Here is a 25,258-nt window from a genome sequence, read left to right on the forward strand (position 1 = left end):
AACATTCCCATACTCACAAGAGAAAAAGAGATTGGAAGAAGGAAAGAAGAGAAGAGAGGAAGGAAGGGAGGGCAGACAAAACAATAAACATATTATTCATCAAAGAATCAAATAAGTTATTCTCCATCAATTATAAACAGTAAATATAGAACTCTAAATCTCACTATTGTGTGCATGATTGTAAAGTACAGGGTTGCAAAGCTATATATATTTCTTTCAGACAGCAATATTTACATTGTTATGACCGACAGAAGAAAGGAGAAAATTTCCTACATGTGTAGCTTCATGTAGGAAAAGAATGTGTTGCTCTTTGTTACACGCTACTAATTCTTTCGCTAACCACATTAGAGGGATTTACTGGGAGCTCCAAATTTTCAACTTGCATCTCTATACCCGGCTCATTGTCATCAGCTTTCTTAATTACAGGTTCATTGGTATGCCGGTAAACATGAACATTAAGCTCCCTCCCAGACAAAGCAGTGGCAGCAACTCTTGGAATTTGTCTGATAGGAGGCTTTTTCTTAGCCTTATAATTACAGCGCAAATAATTAGCGAAAGCACGGCGGTAAACTTTATTAAATAGCGTGTACACCAGAGGATTGATTCCGGAACAAACGTAACCAATCCACACAAACACATTCAAAAGTTTTTCCATGAGCTTTTGATTACAGGATTTTTCACAAAGCACAGACAGAATATTAGTAATGAAAAACGGACACCACATTATCAGAAACACAAAGAAAACAATGCCAAGGACTTTTGAAGCTTTTCTTTCATTGTTGATAGCCTGCATGGTGCCCCTGGGACGTCTCTCCTTCTTCTTTCTTCGGCGGGCGGCGTTCTGATCTTGATTGGGGTTGGCAGAGTTCTCCTCGTCAGCTGAATTCCTCTTGCAGCATTTCAGAAAGTCCAGACTTAGTCCCGGAAGTTCCTCGGTGTGGCCGTGTAGTAACATCAGAGCTTGTCGGCGAAGAACGTGGATCGTCAGGCAATACGTGATCACCATAATCGTCAGCGGTATGAAGAATGCCACGAAGGACCCAACGAGGACGAAATTTGGCTCGTTGAGCACGCACGTCGTGTTGTTCACGAACACCTTGTCTTCATCCCTCAGTCCAAGCACAGGGATAGGAACTGAGACACCTAAAGAAATGAAAAAGAAGGTAGGATGTTGGTACAGCAGATGGAAGGATTGAACAGATCTATGCAGCAGCGACACACAGTCATTTGCTTCTTACCAAAGGAAATTTAGACCTGATGTTTGTTGAAAGCTATTCATGGAGTAATTGATAGTCACATGAAAGACTAGCAGGAGGATGTCAGAAAATGAGGGCCTTTTTTCAAGTTAGTAATGCCTTCTCCCAAATTTTCTGTAGAAGGCATGGAATTGCTATTACTGAAATAAGCTATTCGAAATTTGGTTGTATCTAAGAGTGAGTTGGGTTCATTTTGTTGTATGTTCAATTCTGAGAACTGTCCTGGTTCATAGAAGGCACTCAGTAAATATATGTTGAATTAATCAATGAATTTACACCTGTATGCAATGACATTAATAAAGCCAATCAGTCCTTTTTTGGCATAACACCTTCCAAATTTAATAAAAATTAATATGTATAGCACCTATAATAGTCTATCAGGGTTGCCTAGGCTCAGTCTGGTCATTATGCAGAAATAGTCTACTAGGTGTAAGTAGAAATTGAAAGGGTTCTCTTTTTAGTAAGGGTTGTTGTTTTATTGCTTTTGAGTTTCTAGGCATAAGCAACATCATTTCAAAGTCAAGAGAGAGTGAAGTGCAGAGTTGGGAGAAATGCAGACTTCCCATTTGTGTGGAATTTGGGGCTTTTTGTTTTTAAAAATATTGAGAGGCAGTCTTCTAGGGAAGCACTTCCTTCAATAAACAGGTTCACAGGCAGAAAATAAACCACAAAGAGGTGGGAAGAGAAGATGATCTTGTGTCCAAGTATAAGTAGGAACTTTCTAAGAACTACCCAGAAACTTTCAGAAATAAGTATAGTAGATCTGGAAGAGGTCCTCCATCAATAAGAAGAGATAACTTGGAAGTGAAATTCAAATTTTAATGTTAATTTATCCTCTCTTGCATCTATGGGAAGTTGAAGTTTGGGAAATTGAGATTGCACTTGCAGGATTCTATCAGAGATTATCAGGAATGCTTGGCTAGTGGGTATCTACATCATGAACCATGAGAGGAGGTAGAAGTGTGCTCATAGAGATCATTGCTGACTCTAGGGAACACACAAGGAACTATGATAAACCAACATCTGTAGTCAGATATAGAGAGTTTGGCTGAAAGAGCAAAAGGGAAAAAAATAATCAATGTTTCTTTGCAAGGGCTTGTTGAGGATGTTGATTGTTTAATCTCTGGGAAGATACAAGGAAGAGAGTATTTGGAAAGTGATCTGTAAACCTTCTTCCTCAGACACTGAATTTCTAAAAAGCATTTAGAAAATGCTTTTTCTAGAGTAGGAGACCAGGTGACAGGATGAGAAGCAGCAACATGTGTGACAGGACTCCTTTGGGTCCTGGTCCATGTTTGTCTACCACTTTGAACCTAGGCACGAAAGTAGGAAAGGCTGTGAAAAGCAGGACACACTGCAAACAGAAAATCTCCTCAAGGAATTCATTGCTGGATTCTAGCAAAGTGACCTTTGCATTCTGAAGGGGAAGAGAGAAGGTAATTTTTCACCAGATTTGATAAAATGCTTGGGGGAACTTCAACAGGAATTTGGGAGTATAGAGTACAACAAAACCACACAAGTTCTATTTCTTCAGATTTACAAAAAAGAAGCTAAGAAAGCTGCCAGATTGTATTGTTAGAATCTTTATTTGAAAAGTCATAAATGTAAGATAATCAGTAGCAAAAGTACAGATCACGCTTGCCTGAAAGAAGTCAGTATTCCATTACCCTTAATGAAATGTTTTAGTGAAGGTTTAGGCTTTGGGAAGTTTTCTAGAGTTAAGAATGTTAATATGGGATTACAAAAAGAGAGAAGGGGTTATTAAAAAAATTTCAAGAGAAAAAGTTAGAGGGATAATCTATACATTAAGAAAGACTTCAGGGTGGTGCCTGTGGCTCAGTCGGTAAGGCGCCGGCCCCATATACCGAGGGTGGTGGGTTCAAACCCGGCCCCGGCCAAACTGCAACCAAAAAATAGCTGGGCGTTGTGGCGGGCGCCTATAGTCCCAGCTACTCGGGAGGCTGAGGCAAGAGAATCGCTTAAGCCCAGGAGTTGGAGGTTGCTGTGAGCTGGGTGAGGCCACAGCACTCTACCAAGGGCCATAAAGTGAGACTGTCGCTACAAAAAAAAAAAAAAGAAAGAAAGACTTCAATGACCTACCAAGTAACTATGAAATATGGACTTTCTTAGGATCTTGAGGCAAACAAAGAAGTTTTTAAAAATATTCATGACGCAATTGGAAATTTGAACAATGTATGATGGGTCTTGTGATGACATTAATCAATTATTACTCATTCATTTCTAGGTGACATGTTGATATGCAGTTATGTGGAAAGATAGATCTTAACCTTTTGATATGAATAATGAAATACTTATAAATGAACTATTATGAGATCTGAAGTTATTTCAAAATAATAAAATATGGGAGTGAGAATTGAATGGGAGTATGGATTAAACAAAATAATTCATAAACTAATAAATCTTGGAGCTGGATGATGAGTACTTGGGTGTCTATTTTATGATTCTGCTTTTGTAATTTTTGAAAGTCTCTACTCTAGAAAGTTTGATAGTCTTTCTTTTAATTAAAAAAAAAGTAAAGGAATACATGGAAGTCCTTTCTGAAACAGACAATAACAACACTATTAGATCTCAGATAAAGTCTCCTAGACTTGGTGAGCACTGCTAACTTTGAGAGTGATTCCTTCTGGAGTAAAAATAATTGGACCCCTGAATAGGAACACTCATTCACTATTTTCTACCAAAATATTGGTAGACAACTACTATACCTTCTCAGGTTCCTACAGCAAGAGCAACAGAGGGTGGAGGAGAGATGCACCCCCTCCAATTCCCGGTCCTCTATCACCCCTAGGACTGCCTGAAAGAAATACAGTGTGAGGCCCAGACTTAGTCGGAGGAATCTTCCATCATTCTGGACACATCCTAACTGGGGTACATTTACCTAGATGTGGAGATTCAAGTTCCCACAGGAAATGCTGCACAATCTTCTAGGTATTGCTAGAGACAGTTGAAGTCTCTGGGGAAGGCCTCTTTGGACACTGTCCAAAAGATCAGTGGCAGTTGGCATTACTCAAAGCCCTGCTTTAGAGAGTAGTGTTAGCTTGTTTCTTATAAAGATTTATTCACTTTTCTAAGGGACTCTTGGGCCTAAAAGTGGGCCTTATCAAAGGACAAGAGAAGGTAACAGAGTCATTGTCGATGAACTGAAGCTGTTATTGGATATGCAAAGCCAATTTGATCCCTAGAATCCATTTGTATAATTTTGTATACATTGAGGAAAGGGTGATTCTAATAGCTGCCATTTATTGAGGCCATCACTAAGCCATGCAAATTACTGAAATTCAATTTGGTTAAAATCTCTGTTAGGCAGGTATTATTTGGTGAAGTGGGTTAACCACCTTATCAAATCTGTACCACCAGTAGTTTTCTTTTGTTTCTAGAAGCCATGAATGCAGTCAACAGAACAAGAAGTTGTTCACATTCTTTGGACAATATCAGGAAATTATAAATAATAACCATAGAAGTAGAATTAATAATGACATATCTTGCACAGGCTGTCAGTAAATTAGAAATATAAGTATCAGCAGTTCTCAAAGCATGGTTCAAGGACCTTGGGAGGGAGCCTCTAAGATTCTTTTAAAGAACTTGCTAGTTTACCTTTTCTAATTCTTTTTATAACTGCATTTTATGAAGAAAACAATGTATCACAATGGTTTGAATGTGAATACAAATATGAGAACCCAGTTATATTTCTATCAAATTAGACATTAAAATAGATTTTCAAAACTGAAAATTGGTACCTGCCTTCTCTGAATTTTCAAAATTATAATTTTCATATAAACATATTTTAATGTTTTCTTTTTTTTTTTTTTTTTAGAGACAGAGTCTCACTTTATGGCCCTCAGTAGAGTGCCGTGGCATCACACAGCTCACAGCAACCTCCAACTCCTGGGCTTAAGCGATTCTCTTGCCTCAGCCTCCCGATTTTAATGTTAACATTAAATAGACTTGTACAGCTATTTAAAAGAGAATGATTAATAAATATTTTAACCATTTTCACTTTTTAATTTTTTATGTCATAATAGATATAACTCATAAAAACAAAATCTCTTTCTGGTATTCAAATATTTTGAAGAGTATAAAGGGGTCCTGACACAAAAGAGTTTGAGAACTGCTGTTCTTATTAATGGATGAAGTTATTTTAGCTCTGGAGAGTTAAGTTCAGCAAATGTGTAAAGTCTTTCTTAGCATTTTTAATTCAACCAATAGTAATTCATGCAGTATTATAATATCAGGTAAATATGGAAAACAGTGATACTAGCAACAAAACATTGGAAAGGCATCATCTCATTCATTTCATGGAAATTCTAAAAGGTACAGTTATTTGAAGAAGTTAACATCAGAAAAATTAAGTAAGTTTACCAAATTTAATGGAAATCTTTGATATTTTTGAAATCCTTGATTTAGCCAATATCACATACTAATAACAACTGCAATAATAATAAATACATTTTACTGAATTTTTCACACACTTAGCCAAGTATTTTGTAATTGTTGCATACTTTTTATATAATTTTAGTCAATACAGACAAAAAACATACAGGCAATCATTAGATGGAATGACTTAATCTTTCTGAGATTAACTTCAATAAATTCATATCATTTTCCTTAGAATTTTAGAAACAACAAAGACAAGCTATAATTCACATTCTGCTGCAAATCTTAGGTATTACTTCAACTAATGAACAATCAAATATTTCTCATGCATTATCTTGTTCAGTTCTTGTAAAACCCCCAAAAGCATTATTTATTAAGATTACTTAAACTCCGAGAGGAAAAAGTACCTTCAGTAAACTTAGTCTTATTTCACATTTTAGAAACATTGAATTCGGTAACTTTAAGTTTTCTTAAAAATATCATGTATTACTTCTGTTATTTTATGGAAAATATGTGTTAACACTACAACACTATGACTACTACTGCTACTGTTACTACTACTAACTATCATTTATTGAATGCTTATTCTGAGTTCTTACTGACTTTGGTACTTTTACATACTTTACATGCATTATCTCATTTCAGCCTCATAAAAGTTCATTTCTTGGTGAGGTTCTTTTACTGCAAAGAAGGTAAGTAAGGTCAGAGAATATAAAAAGACATATTATTTCTGAGAGCCTTGAGTTCAAGCAACACAGATAAGTTCTTTTCAAACCTTAAGGTAGGAATACCATATGGCAATGATTCTAAGATCCACATCAGGTTTAGCTTTTATTCATTTGTTTTTTAGTTTCAGATTGATGTGAGAGCCCAAACATTTAGGTTGCATCATTTTCATTTCTAAAATGAAGTTGTAGTTGAGCCTGGGTGTGTGTTGAAGACCTTTACATTGTGCACATTAGATGAAACTTGCCAATCACCATCCTTCCTCATTCTTCCCCCTTCCCCTCCCTCCCCTCTCCCGTACTAGAATATACTTGTGTTTTTCTTTTGTGTGGGCTTTAGTTGTTTATATATTGGTTTCATATTAGTATCTAGTACATTTGGATACTTGTTTTTCCATTCTTGTGACACTTTATCAAGAAGAATGTGTTTCAACTCCATTCAGGTAAATACAAAATGTAAAGTCTCCATCCATTTTTATGGCTGAATAGTATTCCATGGTATACATATACCACAGTTTTTGAAATCGTGACACTTCTTACAACCAATAGGGTCTTATAATTTTTTTTTGCCTGTTCTCATTTTTTTGCCGTTTTTGGCCAGGGTTGGGTTTGAACCCTCCACCTCTGGCATATGAGGCCGGCGCCCTACTCCTTTGAGCCACAGGTGCTGCCCTGCCTGTATTCATTTTTTTATTTATACCTTTTACAGATTTATATTACTAACAATTTTATTTTTATTATTGTTATTTTTCATTAAATCATAACTTTTGTACATTGATGCATTTATGGAATTCAGTGTACTACTTTGATAAACAATGTGAAATGCTTACATTGAACTAAGTAACACATCCATCACAATTATACTCCTTTCTTAATAGTTTTGAAATGTACCATTGCATCATGCACATTAGGTTGAGGTCCCCCCAAATACCCTGCCTCCTCTCATATCCCCCCTCCCCTTCCCTGCCCTCTCTCTCCTTGTCCCTTCTAGACTATAGTTATGTTTTGGACTATAGTTACGTTTTGCCATTCATATGAATGTATAGGTGATAATATATTGATTTCATGGTAATATTAAGTACATTGGATTTTTTTTCCCATTCTTGAGATACTTTACTAAGCATATGTTCCAACTCCATCCAGGTAAACATAAAAGATGTGAAAGTCTCCAACTCTTTTTGGGCTGCATAGTATTCCCTGATGTATATATACCACAATTTTTAATCCATTCATGGGTTGATGGGCACTTGGGCTGTTTCTATGTCTTGGCAATTATGAATTGGTCTGCAATAAACATTCTGGTGCAAATGTCTTTTTTGTAAAATAATTTTTGATCATCTGGGTATATACCTAGTAGAGGAATTGCAGGATTGAACAGTAGGTCTACTTTTAGTTCCTTGAGTATTCTCCAAACTTCTTTCCTAAAAGGTCGTATTAGCTTGCATTCCCACCAGCAGTGTAGAAGGATTCCCTTCTCTCTGTATCCACGCCAACATCTGTAGTTTTGGGATTTTGTGATGTGGGATAATCTTACTGGAGTTAGATAATATCTCAAAGTGGTTATGATTTGCATTTCTCTGATGATTAAGGATGATAAGCATATTTTCATGTGTTTGTAGTCCATGCGCCTGTGTTCATCAGAGAACTTTCTGTTCAAGTCTCTTGCCCACATGGAAATGGGGTTATTTGTTCTTTTCTTATTGATTAGTTTGAGTTCTCTTTAGATTCTAGTTATTAGACGGGTCTTACAATTTTTGTTGGCCAGATATCAGTTATTAAATAGTTGTCATTGCAGCACATGTGTGAACCTAGTCTGAGAAACTTCTTTGGATGTCTTCTGGGAAGATTAAAAGCACCAGCAGCAAAATTTGCAAAATGGATGTCAGAAGCCTGACAATAATTTTGCATCAATGACAAATTATGTCATAACAACCAAAGGAAGGGAGTGTTCTGAACAAAGCAACCTCAACAGTTTCAAATGGCACAGAGAGATCTAGAAATTGAAGCATTTCCTTAGTCTTTGAAAATGAGGAGGGCATTGGTGATTGTAGAGAGAACAAATATAGTGGAGTGAAGACAGGAAACAGACTGCCAAGAAATGGATGGTGATACAAAAGAGATTATAGAATAACTTTTCTAGAGCAAATACACCAATATCAAAATGAAAACATGGGAGAATTATTGTTACTATGTAAGGATTACTCAGACGTATCCATATCCATGAGTTGTTTTGCATGGAAAGGAATATTTTTTCCAGGTACACCTAGAAGGACCATACAACATCAGGCTGACATCAGTGGTCCCATGCCTCATGGAGTCATAGGTGAGTCCTTTGAACATGAAAGTTGACACCAGAAGATGAGGAAATCACTTTCAAAGAAGAATACAGAAAGAATACAGACAAGCAGTTCTTAGGTAATAAAGTGTGACTGAGAGTTGGAGAGAAAATAATTTTGAATGCTGTAATAAATAAATCAGTATGACATTGGTAGAGTAAGAATTCAAGGAATTCAGAATCAACTTCGACCCTCTAGGATTTTTAGCTTTGGGAAGGGTAAGAACACAGACATGTGTGAATAAAGGACAGCTAGTGCAATGGTAGTGCCAAGGAGAAGTCCTTAAATAACTTTGGGGGAATTTGATCTAAAAGGGGAAGACTATAAGCAGGAAAGCATGAGAAGACAGTCCATGAGCTGACAATGCCCAGGGATTGTAAAATATACTGGAGTAGGAATCTGTGGGTGAGGGAGGTCTTGATATTCAACTACCATATGGCTGAGGGCATGAGGAAGTGAAATTTGAGGTAGCACTGACAGATGACCACATTTCACCCACAAGCTAATGAAGACTGAAGAAAGTTTACATTTAAGGTGCAATAAAGAGCTTACTCCTTAAAGGTGGAAGCTAGTGGAGTAGAACAACTTAAAAATACAGGAAAAAAGGTAACAAATTATGAATAAATATCCCTGAGGAGGCAATGTCAGAGACAATTAGAAAAATTATACTAGGACAGAAGAATGGGTATTCCTTTCATTTATAAGAATTGATGGTATGAATGGTTGGCGGAAATTATCTAGTCCTATACAGAAAAGTGAGAGGGGGCAGAGATAAGAGTTAAATATTAAGTGGCAAAATTAGTAGAATTGTTAACTCTCCATGCAAGGTAATTTAACTGGGTATTTATTGATTTTGTGAAGCATTAGATAGGTGTGAATATGAGGTTTTTTTTTTTTTGCACTTTTTGGCAAGGACCGGGTTTGAACCCGCCTCTTCTGGTGTATAGGGCCGGTGCCCTACTCCTTGAGTCACAGGCACCACCATATGAGCTTTTCGTAATATTAAAGTCAGACAAATAAAAAATAAATAAATATAAAAAAAGTCGGACAATTGAACACTCATATGCTATTGGGAAAATATTGAGGAGAGAGAGTTTGAAAACATAGGAGCAAAATACAATGTGCAATGGAGTAAGACCCTGAAAAAAGATGGGACTCCTGGGTCCTGGGCAGAGAGCAAAGACTCAGGAGGTGCCTCCAATTCTAACAGGTAAGAGAGAGGTTATTATGCAGGGGCAAGAAGAGAGTCTCAATTAAGGGTGGAGTAGAGGGGATTAATGGGGATGGACAGATTTTTGAGATATTTAGGAGTTCTATTGACAGTACATTGTGATTAAATAGATGTGGCCTGTGAGGAAGAGGGAAGAGTAAGTAAATAATTGTAAGTTTCTTGTTTGTGCTGTTAGATAGATTGGATTGTCATTAAGCAACATAATATAGGTGAAATACAATGGTGGCTTGGTTTGGCTTGTGTTAAGTTACAAGTCCTTGTGGAGTACAATAGGGAAATCTCTGTGATTATAGTTGTTTGAAATTCTGGAGACATGGGTGAGTTGAGGACAGAATTTTCTTTTATACGGAGAAATCACAAGGTCATGATCTTCTAGGGAGAACTTTTGTGAAAAGAGGGATCAGAAAATAATCTAAGGCGGGCAGCGCCTGTGGCTCAAGGAGTAGGGCGCCGGTCCCATATGCCGGAGTTGGCGGGTTCAAACTCAGCCCCGGCCAAAAAAAAGACACACACACACACACACACAAAAAAAAAATAATCTAAGGCAAGGGTTCTAATCTCTTTTGTACCTATAGACCTCTTCTTAAAATAATGTCTTTGGTGGGACCACACCTACGATGCATCTTACAAGGGTACATGTGAAATTTATTAAATGTAGAATATAAATGTCTTAACACAATAAGAAAATACCGTGAAGGCTGTGTTAACTAGTTTGATGAAAATATTTCAAATTGTATATAAAACCAGCACATTGTACCCCATGATTGCATTAATGTACACATCTATGATTTAATAAAAAAAATTATGTCTTTGAATGCATAAAATGACATGCAGGGGATTGCAAAGCAAGGAAATTATGATCAAAATATTAAAAGTAAATTTTAGAAACAGTATTATATGTGATTTTTAATTAGCACAGTAGATAACTAGATCTAGTCACAGGTCCAGTAACTACTAAAATTTTAAAATAGTGATGAGCATCTATCATATGTCATCTGAATGTGATTTATAATATCTGTGATTCCTATTGGGGGTAATTATATAGACACTGCAAATTATTGTTCTGGTTAATTGACTATATTTGTAGTTGAGGAAAGTCTCAAATTTCAGCTATTAGTTAGATAAAATAAAGCTATAAATTTTTTTCACCACCAAAATTTATTTTTTATTTTATTTTTAATTTTATAATTTTAATTTTTTTTTTTATTGTTGGGGATTCATTGAGGGTACAATAAGCCAGGTTACACTGATTGCAATTGTTAGGTAAAGTCCCTCTTGCAATCATGTCTTGCCCCCATAAAGTGTGACACACACCAAGGCCCCACCCCCCTCCCTCCGTCCCTCTTTCTACTTTCCCCCCCATAACCTCAATTGTTAAACAAACTCTGTTTATAATCTTGGTTCAGTAGCTGGTATCAGAATCAGACTTAACTTCTTGATATAAAAAATGATAAAAACATATATAAAAAGACTATCTTTTTTTTTTTTTTGTTTTGAGACAGAGTGTCACTTTTTCACCCTCGGTAGAGTGCCATGGCATCACAGTTCACAGCAACCTCCAACTCCTGGGCTAGGCGATTCTCTTGCCTCAGCTTTCCAAGTAGCTAGGACTACAGGCACCCACCACACTGCCCGGCTATTTTTTGTTGCAGTTTGGCCAGGGCCAGGTTTGAACCTGCCACAGTTTATGGGGACAGTGCCCTACTCACTGACAGAGCCATAGGTGTCACCCCAGACTATCATTTTTTAATAATGGTGAAGGAGGCTGTGTGTGGTGGCTCACTCCTGTAATCCTAGCTCTCTGGGAGGTTGAGGAGGGTGGATTGCTTGAGATCTGGAGTTTGAGACCAACCAGAGCAAGAGCGAGACCCCATCTCTGCTAAAAATAGAAAAATTAGAGTGGTGTTGTGGCAGGCGTCTGTAGTCTCAACTACTGGGGATGCTGAGGCAAAGAGGATTGCTTGAGGCCATAAGTTTGAGGTTGCTATAAGCTATGATGATACTGTGGCACTCTACCCAGGGTGACCGAGTGAGACTCTGTCTCAAAATATAATCAAACAAAAAACAATGATGAAGGAATTTACAGAAGACTAGCATTCTGCTAATAACAATCAGAAGCTCTGAATGAGATAAATACAACAACAAAACTACTTGAAGATATTTGAATGTGAGCAAAAATCAGTACAGCATGGGACACAGCCATTGAAAGATGTGAAACATGTTAGTTGAGTTTCATATTTAAATGTCCCTTCCCCTGAAGCATTCTCTAACATATAGTTAGATCTCAAGGAGAAAATTGAGGTTTCACTGAACTGAGGAGCCAGAACTAAGAATTAAGGACTGCCAGAAGGGCTGGGACTTGAAGGGTGCAATCAAAGAAAGGAGCCAGTGTGGTGAGAACCTGCAAGTTCCATACAAAATCCCCTCAAATTCTTCCTTGACACCTGAATTCTCCATGTGTAAGACTCCAAGGAACACAAGAAACAAACAACATTTGGGAGGTTAAAAGTGTTCAGCAGAGGTGTTAACTGTTTTCTGATGCAGGGGAAACAGAGTGGGGAGTTTGCATCACATCAAGTTAGAGGGGCTTTATATACACCCTGGGCTTTTCACTGGTCTCAGAAAGAACCTGCCTTAGGAGAAGACCTTATTTCTTAGGACTAAAGAATTTGCCCTAAGACTAAAAGCAAATCTGGAGCCCACCCTAAAAAAAGAAACCCAAAACATAAAACAAGTCTTCCATGAGAACATATTCACAAAATTACAATATATACAAAGAAAAAGAATAATGTAACCCATAGTGAAGAGGAAAATGGGTCAAATGAAACAGACTTAAATATAACTCAGATTTTAAAGTTAATAGACAAGGATTTTATCATAAATTTATTGAATAACCTACCAGAAAAGATAGATATGGTGGTTATAGAGATGGGCATTTTATGGTAGATGTGGAAATGTAAGAAGAAAGGAAATTCTGATACTGAAAAATTGTATTTAAAAAAGTGGATGGGATTAACTATAGAATCAGTGATAAGTAAACTTGAAGGTCAATACAAATAATAATAAACTTAAGCAAAATGATACAATTTTATTTATTTTTTTTTTTTTGCAGTTTTTGGCTGGGGCTGGGTTTGAACCCACCACCTCCAGCATATGGGGCTGGTGCCCTACTCCTTTGAGCCACAGGCGCCACCCATGATACAATTTTTAAAAAATTGGACCCATTTTTCCAGCCACAACAGAGTTCCAGACTTGCTATCCTACAAAAACAACTATAAAACTGTACAGAATATATGAAACAACTCTTTTCAAACATTTGTCAATAATTATAATGGAACTGTGATTTTTACTATAAAGGAAACACAAGTCCTATATCCATCTTACTTTTTTTACCTAGAGATAATTCCTTGACTGTAACACGGGGAAGTGGACCCCATGCAAGGGTTGGCTATCCTGCTGAGCAAAGTGGGCAGACATCAGAGTTTGAAGATACCAAAGGGTCGGTACCTTCCTGGGCAAGGTATAGGAGAAGAGGGAGCTATACAGTAGGAAGACTCAGAAGTATTTGTGAGCGTTCCCTCCAAGAACCTGATTGAGGGCGAGGTTGCCCATGTACAAGTGAGACTCATAGCAGAGAGTGGAAGCTATGGATACAAAAACAGAACAAAGATGTTAGCAGTTAGAAAGTTCTAGAAGTTGGAGTCTGGTCCAGTTAGAATGAAGAGACTTTATTAGTACTTCATTAACATCTTGAGGATTTATTTGAAACAAAAGAAAGACCATGTTTAGTAGTGAACATGGCCTTAAAAGATGTACCATAATAAAGCCCCTAATCAAATGTCAGTGTGATTTTTTTTTTTTTAGATCATAGCTGTGTACATTGATATAATCATGGGGCATCATTCACTAGCTTCACAGACCATTTACCAAGTTTCACATATACCCTTGTAAGATGCACCGCTGGTGTAATCCCACCAATCCCCTTCCCTCTATCCACCTCCCCCCTCCCTCCCCTCCCTTTCCCCCTTTCCCCTATTCTTAGGTTGTATCTGGGTTATAGCTTTCATGTGAAAACTCTAAATTAGTTTCATAGTAGGGCTGAGTACATTGGGTACTTTTTCTTTCATTCTTGAGATACTTTACTAAGAAGAATATGTTCCAGCTCCATCCATGTAAACATGAACGAGGTAAAGTCTCCATCTTTCTTTAAGGCTGTATAATATTCCATGGTGTACATACACCACTATTTATGAATCCATTCGTGGATCGATGGGCACTTGGGCTTCTTCCATGACTTAGCTATTATGAATTGGGCTGCAATAAACATTCTGGTACAAATATCTTCGTTATGATGTGATTTTTGGTCTTCTGGGTATATGCCCAGTAGAGGGATTACAGGATTAAATGGCAGATCTATTTTTAGATCTCTAAGTGTTATCCATATCTCTTTCCAAAAGGAATGTGTTAATTTGCATTCCCACCAGCAGTGCAGAAGTGTTCCCTTTTCTCCACATCCACGCCAACATCTCTGGTCTTGGGATTTTGTGATATAGGCTAGTCTCACTGGAGTTAGATGGTATCTCAAAGTAGTTTTGATTTGCATTTCACTGACAATTAAAGATGATGAGCATTTTTTCATATGTCTGAAGGCCACATGCCTGTCTTCTTCAGAGAAGTTTCTCTTCAAATCCCTTGCCCAGCCTGCAATGGAATCCCTTGTTCTTTTCTTGCTAATGCGTTTGAGTTCTCTGTGGATTCTGGTTATTAAACCTTTGTCGGAGACATAACCTGCAAATATCTTCTCCCATTCTGAGGGCTGTTTGCTTGCTTTACTTACTGTGTTCTTGGCTGTGCAGAAGCTTTTTAGTTTGATCAAGTCCCAGTAGTGCATTTTTGAAGCTTCTTCAATTGCCCGCGGGGTCCTCCTCATAAAATACTCGCCCAGACCCATTTCTTCAAGGGTTTTCCCTGCACTCTCCTCTAGTACTTTTGTAGTTTCATGTCTTAAGTTTAAATCTTTGATCCAGTGAGAGTCTATCTTAGTTAATGGTGAAAGGTGTGGGTCCAGTTTCAGTCTTCTACAGGTTGCCAGCCAGTTCACCCAGCACCATTTGTTAAATAGGGAATATTTTCCCCACTGAATGTTTTTAATTGGCTTGTCAAAGATCAAATAACGGTAAGTAGCTGGATTCATCTCTTGGTTCTCTATTCTGTTCCAGACATCTACTTCTCTGTTTTTGTGCCAATACCATGCTGTTTTGATCACTATCGATTTGTAGTATAGTCTGAGGTCTGGTAGCGTGATTCCTCCTACTTTGTTTTTATTTCTGAGTAATGTCTTGGCTATTCGAGGTTTTTTCTGATTCCATATAAAACGAAGTATTGTTTTTTCAAGATCTTTAAAGTATGACAGTGGAGCTTTAATAGGGATTGCATTGAAATTATATATTGCTTTGGGTAGTATGGACATTTTAACAACGTTGATTCTTCCCAGCCATGAGCATGGTATGTTTTTCCATTTGTTAATATTTTCAGCTATTTCTTTTCTTTGAGTTTCATAGTTCTCTTTATAGAGATCTTTTACGTCCTTTGTTAGATAAATTCCCAAATATTTCATCTTCTTTGGCACCACTGTGAATGGGATAGAGTCCTTAACTGTTTTTTCAACTTGACTATTGTTGGTATATATAAAGGCTACCGATTTATGAATGTTGATTTTGTAACCTGAGATGCTGCTGTATTCCTTTATCACTTCTAAGAGTTTTGTAGTAGATTCCCTAGTGTTTTCCAGATATACTATCATATCATCTGTGAAGAGCGAAAGTTCATCTCTTCTGACCCTATATAGATACCCTTGATCGCCTTTTCTTCCCTAATTGCGGTGGCTAAAACTTCCAACATAATGTTAAAAAGCAATGGAGACAATAGGCAGTTTTGTCTGGTTCCTGATCTGAGTGGAAATGATTCCAATTTAACTCCATTCAATATGATGTTGGCTATGGGTTTGCTGTAGATGGTTTCTATCAGTTTAAGAAATGTCCCTTCTGGGGCGGCGCCTGTGGCTCAGTCCGTAGGGCGCGGGCCCCATATGTCAAGGGTGGTGGGTTCAAACCCGGCCCCGGCCAAACTGCAACCAAAAAATAGCCGGGCGTTGTGGCGGGTGCCTGTAGTCCCAGCTACTTGGGAGGCTGAGGCAAGAGAATCACTTAAGCCCAGGAGTTGGAGGTTGCTGTGAGCTGTGTGAAGCCATGGCACTCTACTGAGGGCCATAAAGTGAAACTCTGTCTCTACAAAAAAAAAAAAAAAAGAAAAGAAATGTCCCTTCTATACCAATTTTCTTAAGTGTTCTGATCATGAAAGTATGCTGGATATTATCAAAAGCTTTTTCTGCATCAATTGAGAGAATCATATGATCTTTGTTTTTTAATTTGTTTATGTGCCGGATTACATTTATAGATTTACATATATTGAACCAGCCTTGAGACCCTGGGATAAAACCGACTTGGTCATGATGTATAATTTGTTTGATGCGTTGCTGGATTCTGTTTGTTAGGATCTTGTTGAATATTTTTGCATCTAGATTCATTAGTGATAGCGGTCTATAATTTTCTTTTCTTGTTGGGTCTTTTCCTGGTTTGGGAATCAGGGTGATGTTTGCTTCATAGAACGTGTTGGGTAGTCTTCCTTCTTTTTCTACCTTTTGGAACAGGTTGAGTAATATAGATACTAATTCCTCTTTAAAGGTTTGGTAGAATTCTGATGTAAAACCATCTAGTCCCGGGCTTTTCTTTTTAGGGAGGTTTTGTATGGTTGATGCTATTTCCATCAAATGTCATTGTGATTAAGGAGAACAGTCAGTAAATCAACAGCACATTAAACTAAATCTCAATACTCTTTAAAAGAAAATTATATATTCCACATTATTTGTAATGTCTTGCATAAAGCAATATAATACTAGATATGCTAAGGAACAGGGAATTGATATCTGAATAACACACAAAAAAACCAGTCAATGAAAATAGACCCGTATATTATCTAATGTTGAAATCAGCAGATAGGGAATGCATAGCAGATATTAAAAAGATGTTCAGGGACTTGAAGGCAAATGTGGTCCTAATGAGTAAAGAACTGCTAACTATCCGGAAAGAAATGTTAATTATAAAAAATAAGTGAATAGAAAATTTTAAACTATAAGGTAAAATATCTAAATGAATAATAAACTAGACAAAGTTAACAGATGATTGAAGATGGCAAAAGAAAGGAGTCATGAACTTAAAGATAGACCCCATAAAAATTATTTAATTTGAAGAATAAAAGAAAAAGATTAAAAAATGAATAGAGTTTCAGAATAGATGGGACAATATCAAGTATACTAGCATGCATGTAATTAGAGTTCCAGAAGGAAAAGAGAAAGAATGAAGCAAGAAAATATTTGAAGAAATAATACAAAGTGAAAATTCCTCAGGTTTGGTGAAAAGTATTCATCTAGAGATGGATGCAGCTCAAGAAAACCTTAACAGGATAAATTCAAAGGAAACAAAACATTGAATGCTACAATCAAACTTCTTATAAAGAGCATAAATTTAAAAATTTATAATGTAGCCAAAGAAAGCGGACATATTTCACAGAAACGATTAATATAGGATATCTAAAGACTTTGCATCAGATGGCATGAGGACAGAAGATGGTAAAACAATCTTTAAAGAGAACAAAGTAAAGACAAAACTAGCACACACCTGTCAACCCAGAATTTTATGGTCAGTGGACTTATCTTCTAGAAATGAAGGTAAAATTAAGACTTTTTCAGATTAGTTAAAGCTGAGAGAATTTGCTGCCAACAGACCTTCACTAAAGGAAAATGCTAAAGGAAGTTCTTCACTCTGATAAAAATAATACCAGCTAGAAATTTGGATTTGCTGGAGGAAAAAAGAGCACCTGAAATGGTATACATGTAAGTACAATGTAACAGGCTAATTTTTCTTTTATCCTAATTTCTTAAAAAGTAAATGAAGTTTTGAAGCACAAATCATTTAAAGTTGCGTCTGTAACACATGTAGAAATAGCATATATGATAACGATAGCAAAAACAAAAGCCTTGGTAAATGAAATTGTGTAGTTTTAAGTTTCTTACATTTCTAAAGTCTGAAGTGGGAAAGTGGTACATAATATTAGGGATACCTATAATGTAGTGGAAATTTGTAGATAAACTAAAAATAATAAATAAGACATATAGCTAAAAAATTAATAAAGAACTGAAGTGAAGCTAAATTTATTTGCTAAAAGAAGAAAAGATAGAAAAAGTTAAACAGGAATGAAAATCTAATGAAAAAATTGGAAAACAAAGGACAAGATGTCAGACCTAAACTCAGTTTTATCAATAATTACAAAAAATGTTAAGTGGGCCAAATAGTCCAGTTAGAAGGCAGAAGTTTTCAGATTAGAATAAAAAAGCAAGACTATCAGCTGTCTAAAAGAGATGAATTTAGGGAGACAATCTGAAATTATGGAAAATGTCATACTGTACAGCTAGTCACTATAAAAAGGTAACATGGCTACATTAATGTCAGAGAAACTATATTTCAAGACAAGAAATATTACCAGAGATGAAAGGGTATTCAAAATAATAAAAGGATAAATTCAACAGCAAGGCATAACAACCCTAAATGTGTTTTCCTCTAATAACACAGCTTGAAAATACCTAAAGCAAAATTTTATAAAACTGGGTGGCACCTGCGGCTCAATGAGTAGGGCACTGGCCCCATATACTGAGGGTGGAGAGTTCAAACCCAGCCCCGGCCAAATGGCAACAAAAAAATAGCTGGTTGTTGTGGCAGGTGCCTGTAGTCCCATCTACTCAAGAGACTGAGGCAAGAGAATCACCTAAGCTTAAGAGCTGGTGGTTGCTGTGAGCATGGCTCTCTACCGAGGGTGACAAAGTGAGATTCCGTCTTTAAAAAAAAAAAAAAAAAAAAGTCAGCGCCTGTGACTCAAAGGAGTAGGGCACCAGCCCCATATGTTGGAGGTGGTGAGTTTCAACCCAGCCCCAGCCAAAAACTGCAAACAAACAAACAAACAAACAAAAATATATATATATATGTATATATACATACATATACATATACATATATAAAACTAGGAAGTAATGAACAATTCCACAATTATTACTGACAATTTTAACATTCCTTTCTTAATGTTAGAGAAAAAAGTAAAGATATTGAAAATATAAACAATACTATCAATTAACTCGATGTAACTGACATTTACGGAACATTACACTGAACATTTCTGAGGATACATTCTTTTGAATGCTCACATGGAATGCTTACTAAGATAAGTCATATGCTGGAGCATGAAATATCTCTCAATAATTGCCACAGACTGAAATCTTATACATTATGTTCTCAGTCAGCAGCAGATTTAAATTAGAAATTAATGACAAACAAGAAATTGAGCACTCCCCCTCACCCCATCTAAATAATTGGAAATTCAAATTATGACCATTGAAATAGCTCAGGGGCCCCCTCAAAAAAAAATAACAAAGAAAATTAGAGAAATATTTTGAGTAAATATGTTGAAAATGTAGCTCCAAAATTTATGGGTACAGTGAAAGCAGTGTTTAGAAGTAATTTTAAGAGGAAAGAGTTAAAATCAATGATCTCAGTTCTGCAATAAGAAGCTTGAAAAAAAGAAGAGGAAATAAAGAAAAGCGCAAAAATCAATGAAAGAAAATACACAATAGAGAAAACTCACAAACCAAGAGTTGGTTCATTTGAAAGTTTAATGAAATTTGGGCCTGGGGAGAAGGAAGGAAGGAAGGGAGGAGGTAGAGAGATTGGTGTGCTCCTACCTAATGGGCACGATGTAAGGATATATGGCACATTTCCTGGGTGCAGGACATAACAGGGACTTTACCTAACAAATGCAAACATTGTAACTTAATCAGAGATTAAAAATAAATAAAGTTTAATGAAATTGATAAATCATTAGCAATATGCATCAAGAAAAAGGAGGGAGAGAAGGAACACAAATTAACAATATCAAGAATAAAAGAGAGCATATCACTATATAACCCACAGATTTAAAAAAAAATCTATGATCAGTTATCATCAGCTATATGATGACTACTTCATGTGTAATGTAAGAGTCATACAACACTATAAGCTCATTTACACCCCTCCAAAAATGTATGATTGTTTACATATGACTTGTAACCCCACAAGAAATTGTCCTAAATTTCTCTTTGAGTTATTACTTTAAAAAATACAATAAGAAGGACTGCATACTTTTTATATGCTTAAAACATTTTATATCCCCAATTTTTCTCTTCTCTCTTTCTGAGATGAGTGCATATTAGATCACTTGGTGGTGTCTCATACACTGTTGATGTTTTATTTTTTAAATAGATTTAACTTATCGAAATATAAACTTATAGCTACATAAAAATGCATAGACTTCAATACACATTTGCACAAAGTTTTATAAATGTATGTATCAGTGTAATCACCATCTCAGTCAAAATATAAAATATTTTCAACCCTGCAGAAAGTTTCACATGTCCTCTTCAAACCAGATTTCCCCACCCCAGGGAAAGACTATTTAGATACCTATTACTGTGGGTTAGTTTTGCCTGTTCTAAGACATCACATGAACGAAATCACACAGGATCTGCATATACATATCTGGCTGCTTTTGCTCATCATAGTGGCTGTCAATTCACCTATATTTTTGGTTATATTACCAGTTTTTCTATTTATTTTAATTATTATTCTATTGCCAGAATTTTTGTTTCTCCTTTCACCTATGGATGAACATTTGAGATAATCCCAGTTTGGTATTATTATGAATAAAGTAGCTCGGAAATTTTTGCATCATTATTTTAATGTGTGTACACATATTTTCATATTACTTGGATAAATATAAGCAGTAGAATTGCTAGACGATTTGGTAGATATATGTTTAAATGTTTTGAGTACCTGTCAAAGTACCATTTTGCACACCCATCCATAGTAAGAGTCTCAGTTGCTACAAATTCTTAATATCTCTTGGTAGTATCAGTCTTTTCTTTTTTTATTATTAAATCATAGCTGTGTACATTAATGTGATCATGGGGCACCATACACTGGTTTTATAGACCGCTTGACACATGTTCATCACACTGGTTAACATAGCCTTCCTGGCATTTTCTTAGCTATTGTGTTAAGAAAATTATATTCTACATTTACTAAGTTTCACATGTATCCTTGTATGATGCACTGCAGGTTTAATCACACAAATCACCCTCCCTCCGCTCATTGTCCCACCTCCCTCCCCTCCCTCTCCCCCTTCCTCCTATTCTTAGGTTATAACTGGGTTATAGCTTTCATGTGAAAGCCATAAATTAGTCTCATAGTAGGGCTGAGTACATTGGATACTTTTTCTTCCATGCTTGAGATACTTTACTAAGAAGAATATGTTCCAGCTCCATCCATGTAAACATGAAAGAGGTAAAGTCTCCATCTTTCTTTAAGGCTGCATGATGTTCCATGGTGTACATACACCACAATTTATTAATCCATTCGTGGATCGATGGGCACTTGGGCTTTTTCCGTGACTTAGCAATTGTGAATAGGGCTGCAATAAACTTTCTGGTACAAATATCTTTGTAATAATGTGATTTTTGGTCTTCTGGGTATATACCTAGTAAAGGAATTATATGATTGAATACCAGATCTAATTTTAGATCTCTAAGTGATCTCCAAACATCTTTCCAAAAGGAGTGTATTAATTTGCATTCCCACCAGCAGTGTAGAAGTGTTCCCTTTTCTCCACATCCACGCCAACATCTCTGGTCTTGGGATTTTGTGATATGGGCTAATCTTACTGGAGTTAGATGATATCTCAAAGTAGTTTTGATTTGCATTTCTCTGATGATTAAAGATGATGAGCATTTTTTCATATGTCTGTAGGCCATGTGCCTGTCTTCTTCAGAGAAGTTTCTCTTCAAGTCCCTTGTCCAGCCTGCGATGGGATCACTTGTTCTTTTCTTCCTTATACGTTTGAGTTCTCTGTGAATTCTGGTTATTAAACCTTTGTCAAAGACATAACCTGCAAATATCCAGCCCTCCCATTCTGAGGGCTGTTTGCTTTACTTACTGTGTTCTTGGCTGTGCAGAAGCTTTTTAGTTTGATCAGGTCCCAGTAGTGTATTTTTGAAGCTGCTTTAATTGCCCGCGGTGTCCTCCTCATAAAATACTCGCCGAGGCCGATTTCTTCAAGGGTTTTTCCTGCACTCTCTTCTAGTATTTTTATAGTTTCATGTCTTAAGTTTAAATCTTTTAACCAGTGAGAGTCTATCTTAGTTAATGGGAAAGGTGTGGGTCCAGTTTCAGTCTTCTACAGGTTGCCAGCCAGTTCACCCTTCATCATTTGTTAAATAGGAATCTTTTCCCCACTGGATGATTTTAATTGGCTTGTCAAAGATCAAATAACGGTAAGTAGCTGGATTCATCTCTTGGTTCTCTATTCTGTTCCAGACATCTACTTCTCTGTTTTTGTGCCAATACCATGCTGTTTTGATCACTATTGATTTGTAGTATAGTCTGAGGTCTGGTAGCATGATTCCTCCTACTTTGTTTTTATTTCTGAGTAATGTATTGGCTATTTGAGTTTTTTTCTGATTCCATATAAAACAAAGTATTATTTTTTCAAGATCTTTAAAGTATGACAGTGGAGCTTTAATAGGGATTGCATTAAAATTGTATATTTCTTTGGGTAGTATGGACATTTTAACAATGCTGATTCTTCCCAGCCATGAGCATGGTATGTTTTTCCATTTGTCAGTATTTCTAGCTATTTCTTTTCTTAGAGTTTCATAGTTCTCTTTATAGAGATCTTTCACGTCCTTTGTTAGATAAACTCCCAAATATTTCATCTTCTTTGGCACTACTGTGAACAGAATAGAGTTCTTAACTGTTTTTTCAACTTGACTATCGTTGGTATATATAAAAGCTACCAATTTACAAATGTTGATTTTGTAACCTGAGACGCTGCTGTATTCCTTGATCACTTCTAAGAGTTTTGTAGTAGAATCCCTGTTGTTTTCCAGATATACAATCATATCATCTGCGAAGAGCGAAAGTTGATCTCTTCTGACCCTATGTGGATACCCTTGATCGCCTTTTCTTCCCTAATTGTGATGGCTAAAACTTTCATTACAATGTTAAAGAGCAGTGGAGATAATGGGCAGCCTTGTCTGGTTCCTGATCTGAGTGGAAATGATTCCAATTTAACTCCATTCAAGATGATATTGGCTGTGGGTTTGCTATAGATGGCCTCTATCATTTAAGGAATGTCCCTTCTATACCAATTTTCTTAAGTGTTCTGATCATGAAGGGATGCTGGATATTATCAAAAGCTTTTTCTGCATCGATTGAGAGAATCATATGGTCTTTGTTTTTTAATTTATTTGCTGAATTATACTTATAGATTTACATATATGTTTTGTTTCTTATTTAAAGAATATTGGCCTATGCCAAAGTTTTGAAGATATTCTTCTATGTTTTGTCTATAATAATTTTGGTTTTAGGGCGGCGCCTGTGGCTCAAATGAGTAGGGCGCTGGCCCCATATGCCAGAGGTGGCGGGTTCAAACCCAGCCCCGGGCAAAAACTGCAAAAAAAAAAAAAATAATAATAATAATTTTGGTTTTAGACTTTATATTTAGATCTATGATCTATTTTAAGGTAGTTTTGTATATACTGTGAAGTAGGTGTCATGGTTAATATTTTTTGTATTAATTTGTACTTACTTCTCAGAACATTTATTTAAAAAGCTATTATTCTTGGCGGTGCCTGTGGCTCAAAGGAGTAGGGTACCGGCCCCATATGCAGGATGTGGCGGGTTCAAACCCAGCCCTGGCCAAAAACTGCAAAAAAAAAGAAAAGCTATATTCCTATTTAATTGTCCTGAAACATTTTTTTGAAACTTGTTTATGTGAGTTTCTGAACTATTTTTTAAAAAATCACATTGGTTCATTTCTTTATTCTTTTGCCAGTAACCATTATCTTGATTACTTAGCTATACTGTAAGTCTTAAAATCAGATAATATAAGTGCTCCCACTTTATTTTTTGTCTTTCAAAATTATTTTGACTATTCTACTTCATTTACATTTCTCTATCAATTTTAGCATCAGTTTGCTAGTTTCTGTAAGTAGCCTTCCTTAATTATTTTTAGATTGAAATGAAACCATAGATTAATTGGGTGAAGGTGACATTTTAATTGTTAGTCTTTCAATAAAAGAGCATGTAACATCTTTCCATTTGTTTAGTTTACCCTAATTTCTCTAAGCAATGTTTATAATGTAGTGGGTTCTCACATCTCTTATAAGGACATTCTATTTTTAATGATATTTTGGATGTATATTATTAAATTTTTCAATTGTTTATTGTGTGTATATGCAAATAGAATTTATTTTTGTATGATTTATGATCAGGTATATTTCAACATTGCTAAATTAGTATTGGTATTAGTAAAGTTTTCTTTTTGTGGATTTCTTAAGCATTTCCATGTAGACAATTACATTATCCTCAAGTAAAAAAGTTTTATGTTTTCTTTTCAATCCTTATTACCTTACTTATTTATTTTTTGTCCTATGGTATTGCCCATGAATCAATGTGAAACAAAATGGAAAGAAATGGAAAATTGAAATTGTTCTTCATCTGTTAAAGTAATTAAATTTATAATTTTAAACTTCTCTTAAAAAAATCCAAATCCAATGACTTCTTGGTGAATTATGTCAAACATTTACGAGGTAAATATTATCAATATTACATAAACAGTTTCTGATAATAAAACTAATTTTATGAGTCCATCATGACTCTGATATGAAAAACTGTAAGGACTTTACAAGGTAAGTAATGTATAAATCAATATTATTAATGTATATAGACACACAAATCCTCGATAATAGCAAATGTAATCCATCAACATATGAAAAGTATAACATGATCAGATGAGGTTTAATTTCTAAATTGCTCCCAAGAATGCAAGCGTATTTCAAGATTGTATACCAGTCAAAGAAATTATCCACAGTAACAGAATAAGAGAAAATGTATACTGTCATCTCAGTAGAATGAAGAATCACTTGACAAAATTCAATACACAGTCCTGGTAAATATTCTCTGAAAACTAGGAACAAAATATACTTCCTCACTTGATAAAATATGTTTATAAAAGACCAACAGTTATTATCACACCAAGTGATGACATATTAAAGTATCTCTCCATATGGTAAAGAGATACAACATAAGTTGTACACTCCGATTTGACACTTAACCT

The 25,258-nt window shown here is 35.9% G+C and overlaps 1 protein-coding gene across 1 annotated transcript in view; it reads right to left on the reverse strand.

Annotated features, from left to right (window-relative positions):
- Window positions 1-216: 216 nt before the first annotated feature.
- HTR2C (5-hydroxytryptamine receptor 2C) overlaps window positions 217-25,258 on the reverse strand; it is a 350,577-nt gene continuing 325,535 nt past the window's right edge. Inside the window, exon 6 of the mRNA XM_053581136.1 lies at window positions 217-1,143. Coding sequence (XP_053437111.1) covers window positions 314-1,143 — 830 coding nt within the window. The 3' untranslated portion in view covers window positions 217-313. The remainder of the gene's footprint in view (window positions 1,144-25,258) is intronic.

The sequence above is a fragment of the Nycticebus coucang genome, chromosome X (genome assembly GCF_027406575.1).
Source record: "Nycticebus coucang isolate mNycCou1 chromosome X, mNycCou1.pri, whole genome shotgun sequence".
Classification (NCBI taxonomy): Eukaryota; Metazoa; Chordata; class Mammalia; order Primates; family Lorisidae; genus Nycticebus; species Nycticebus coucang.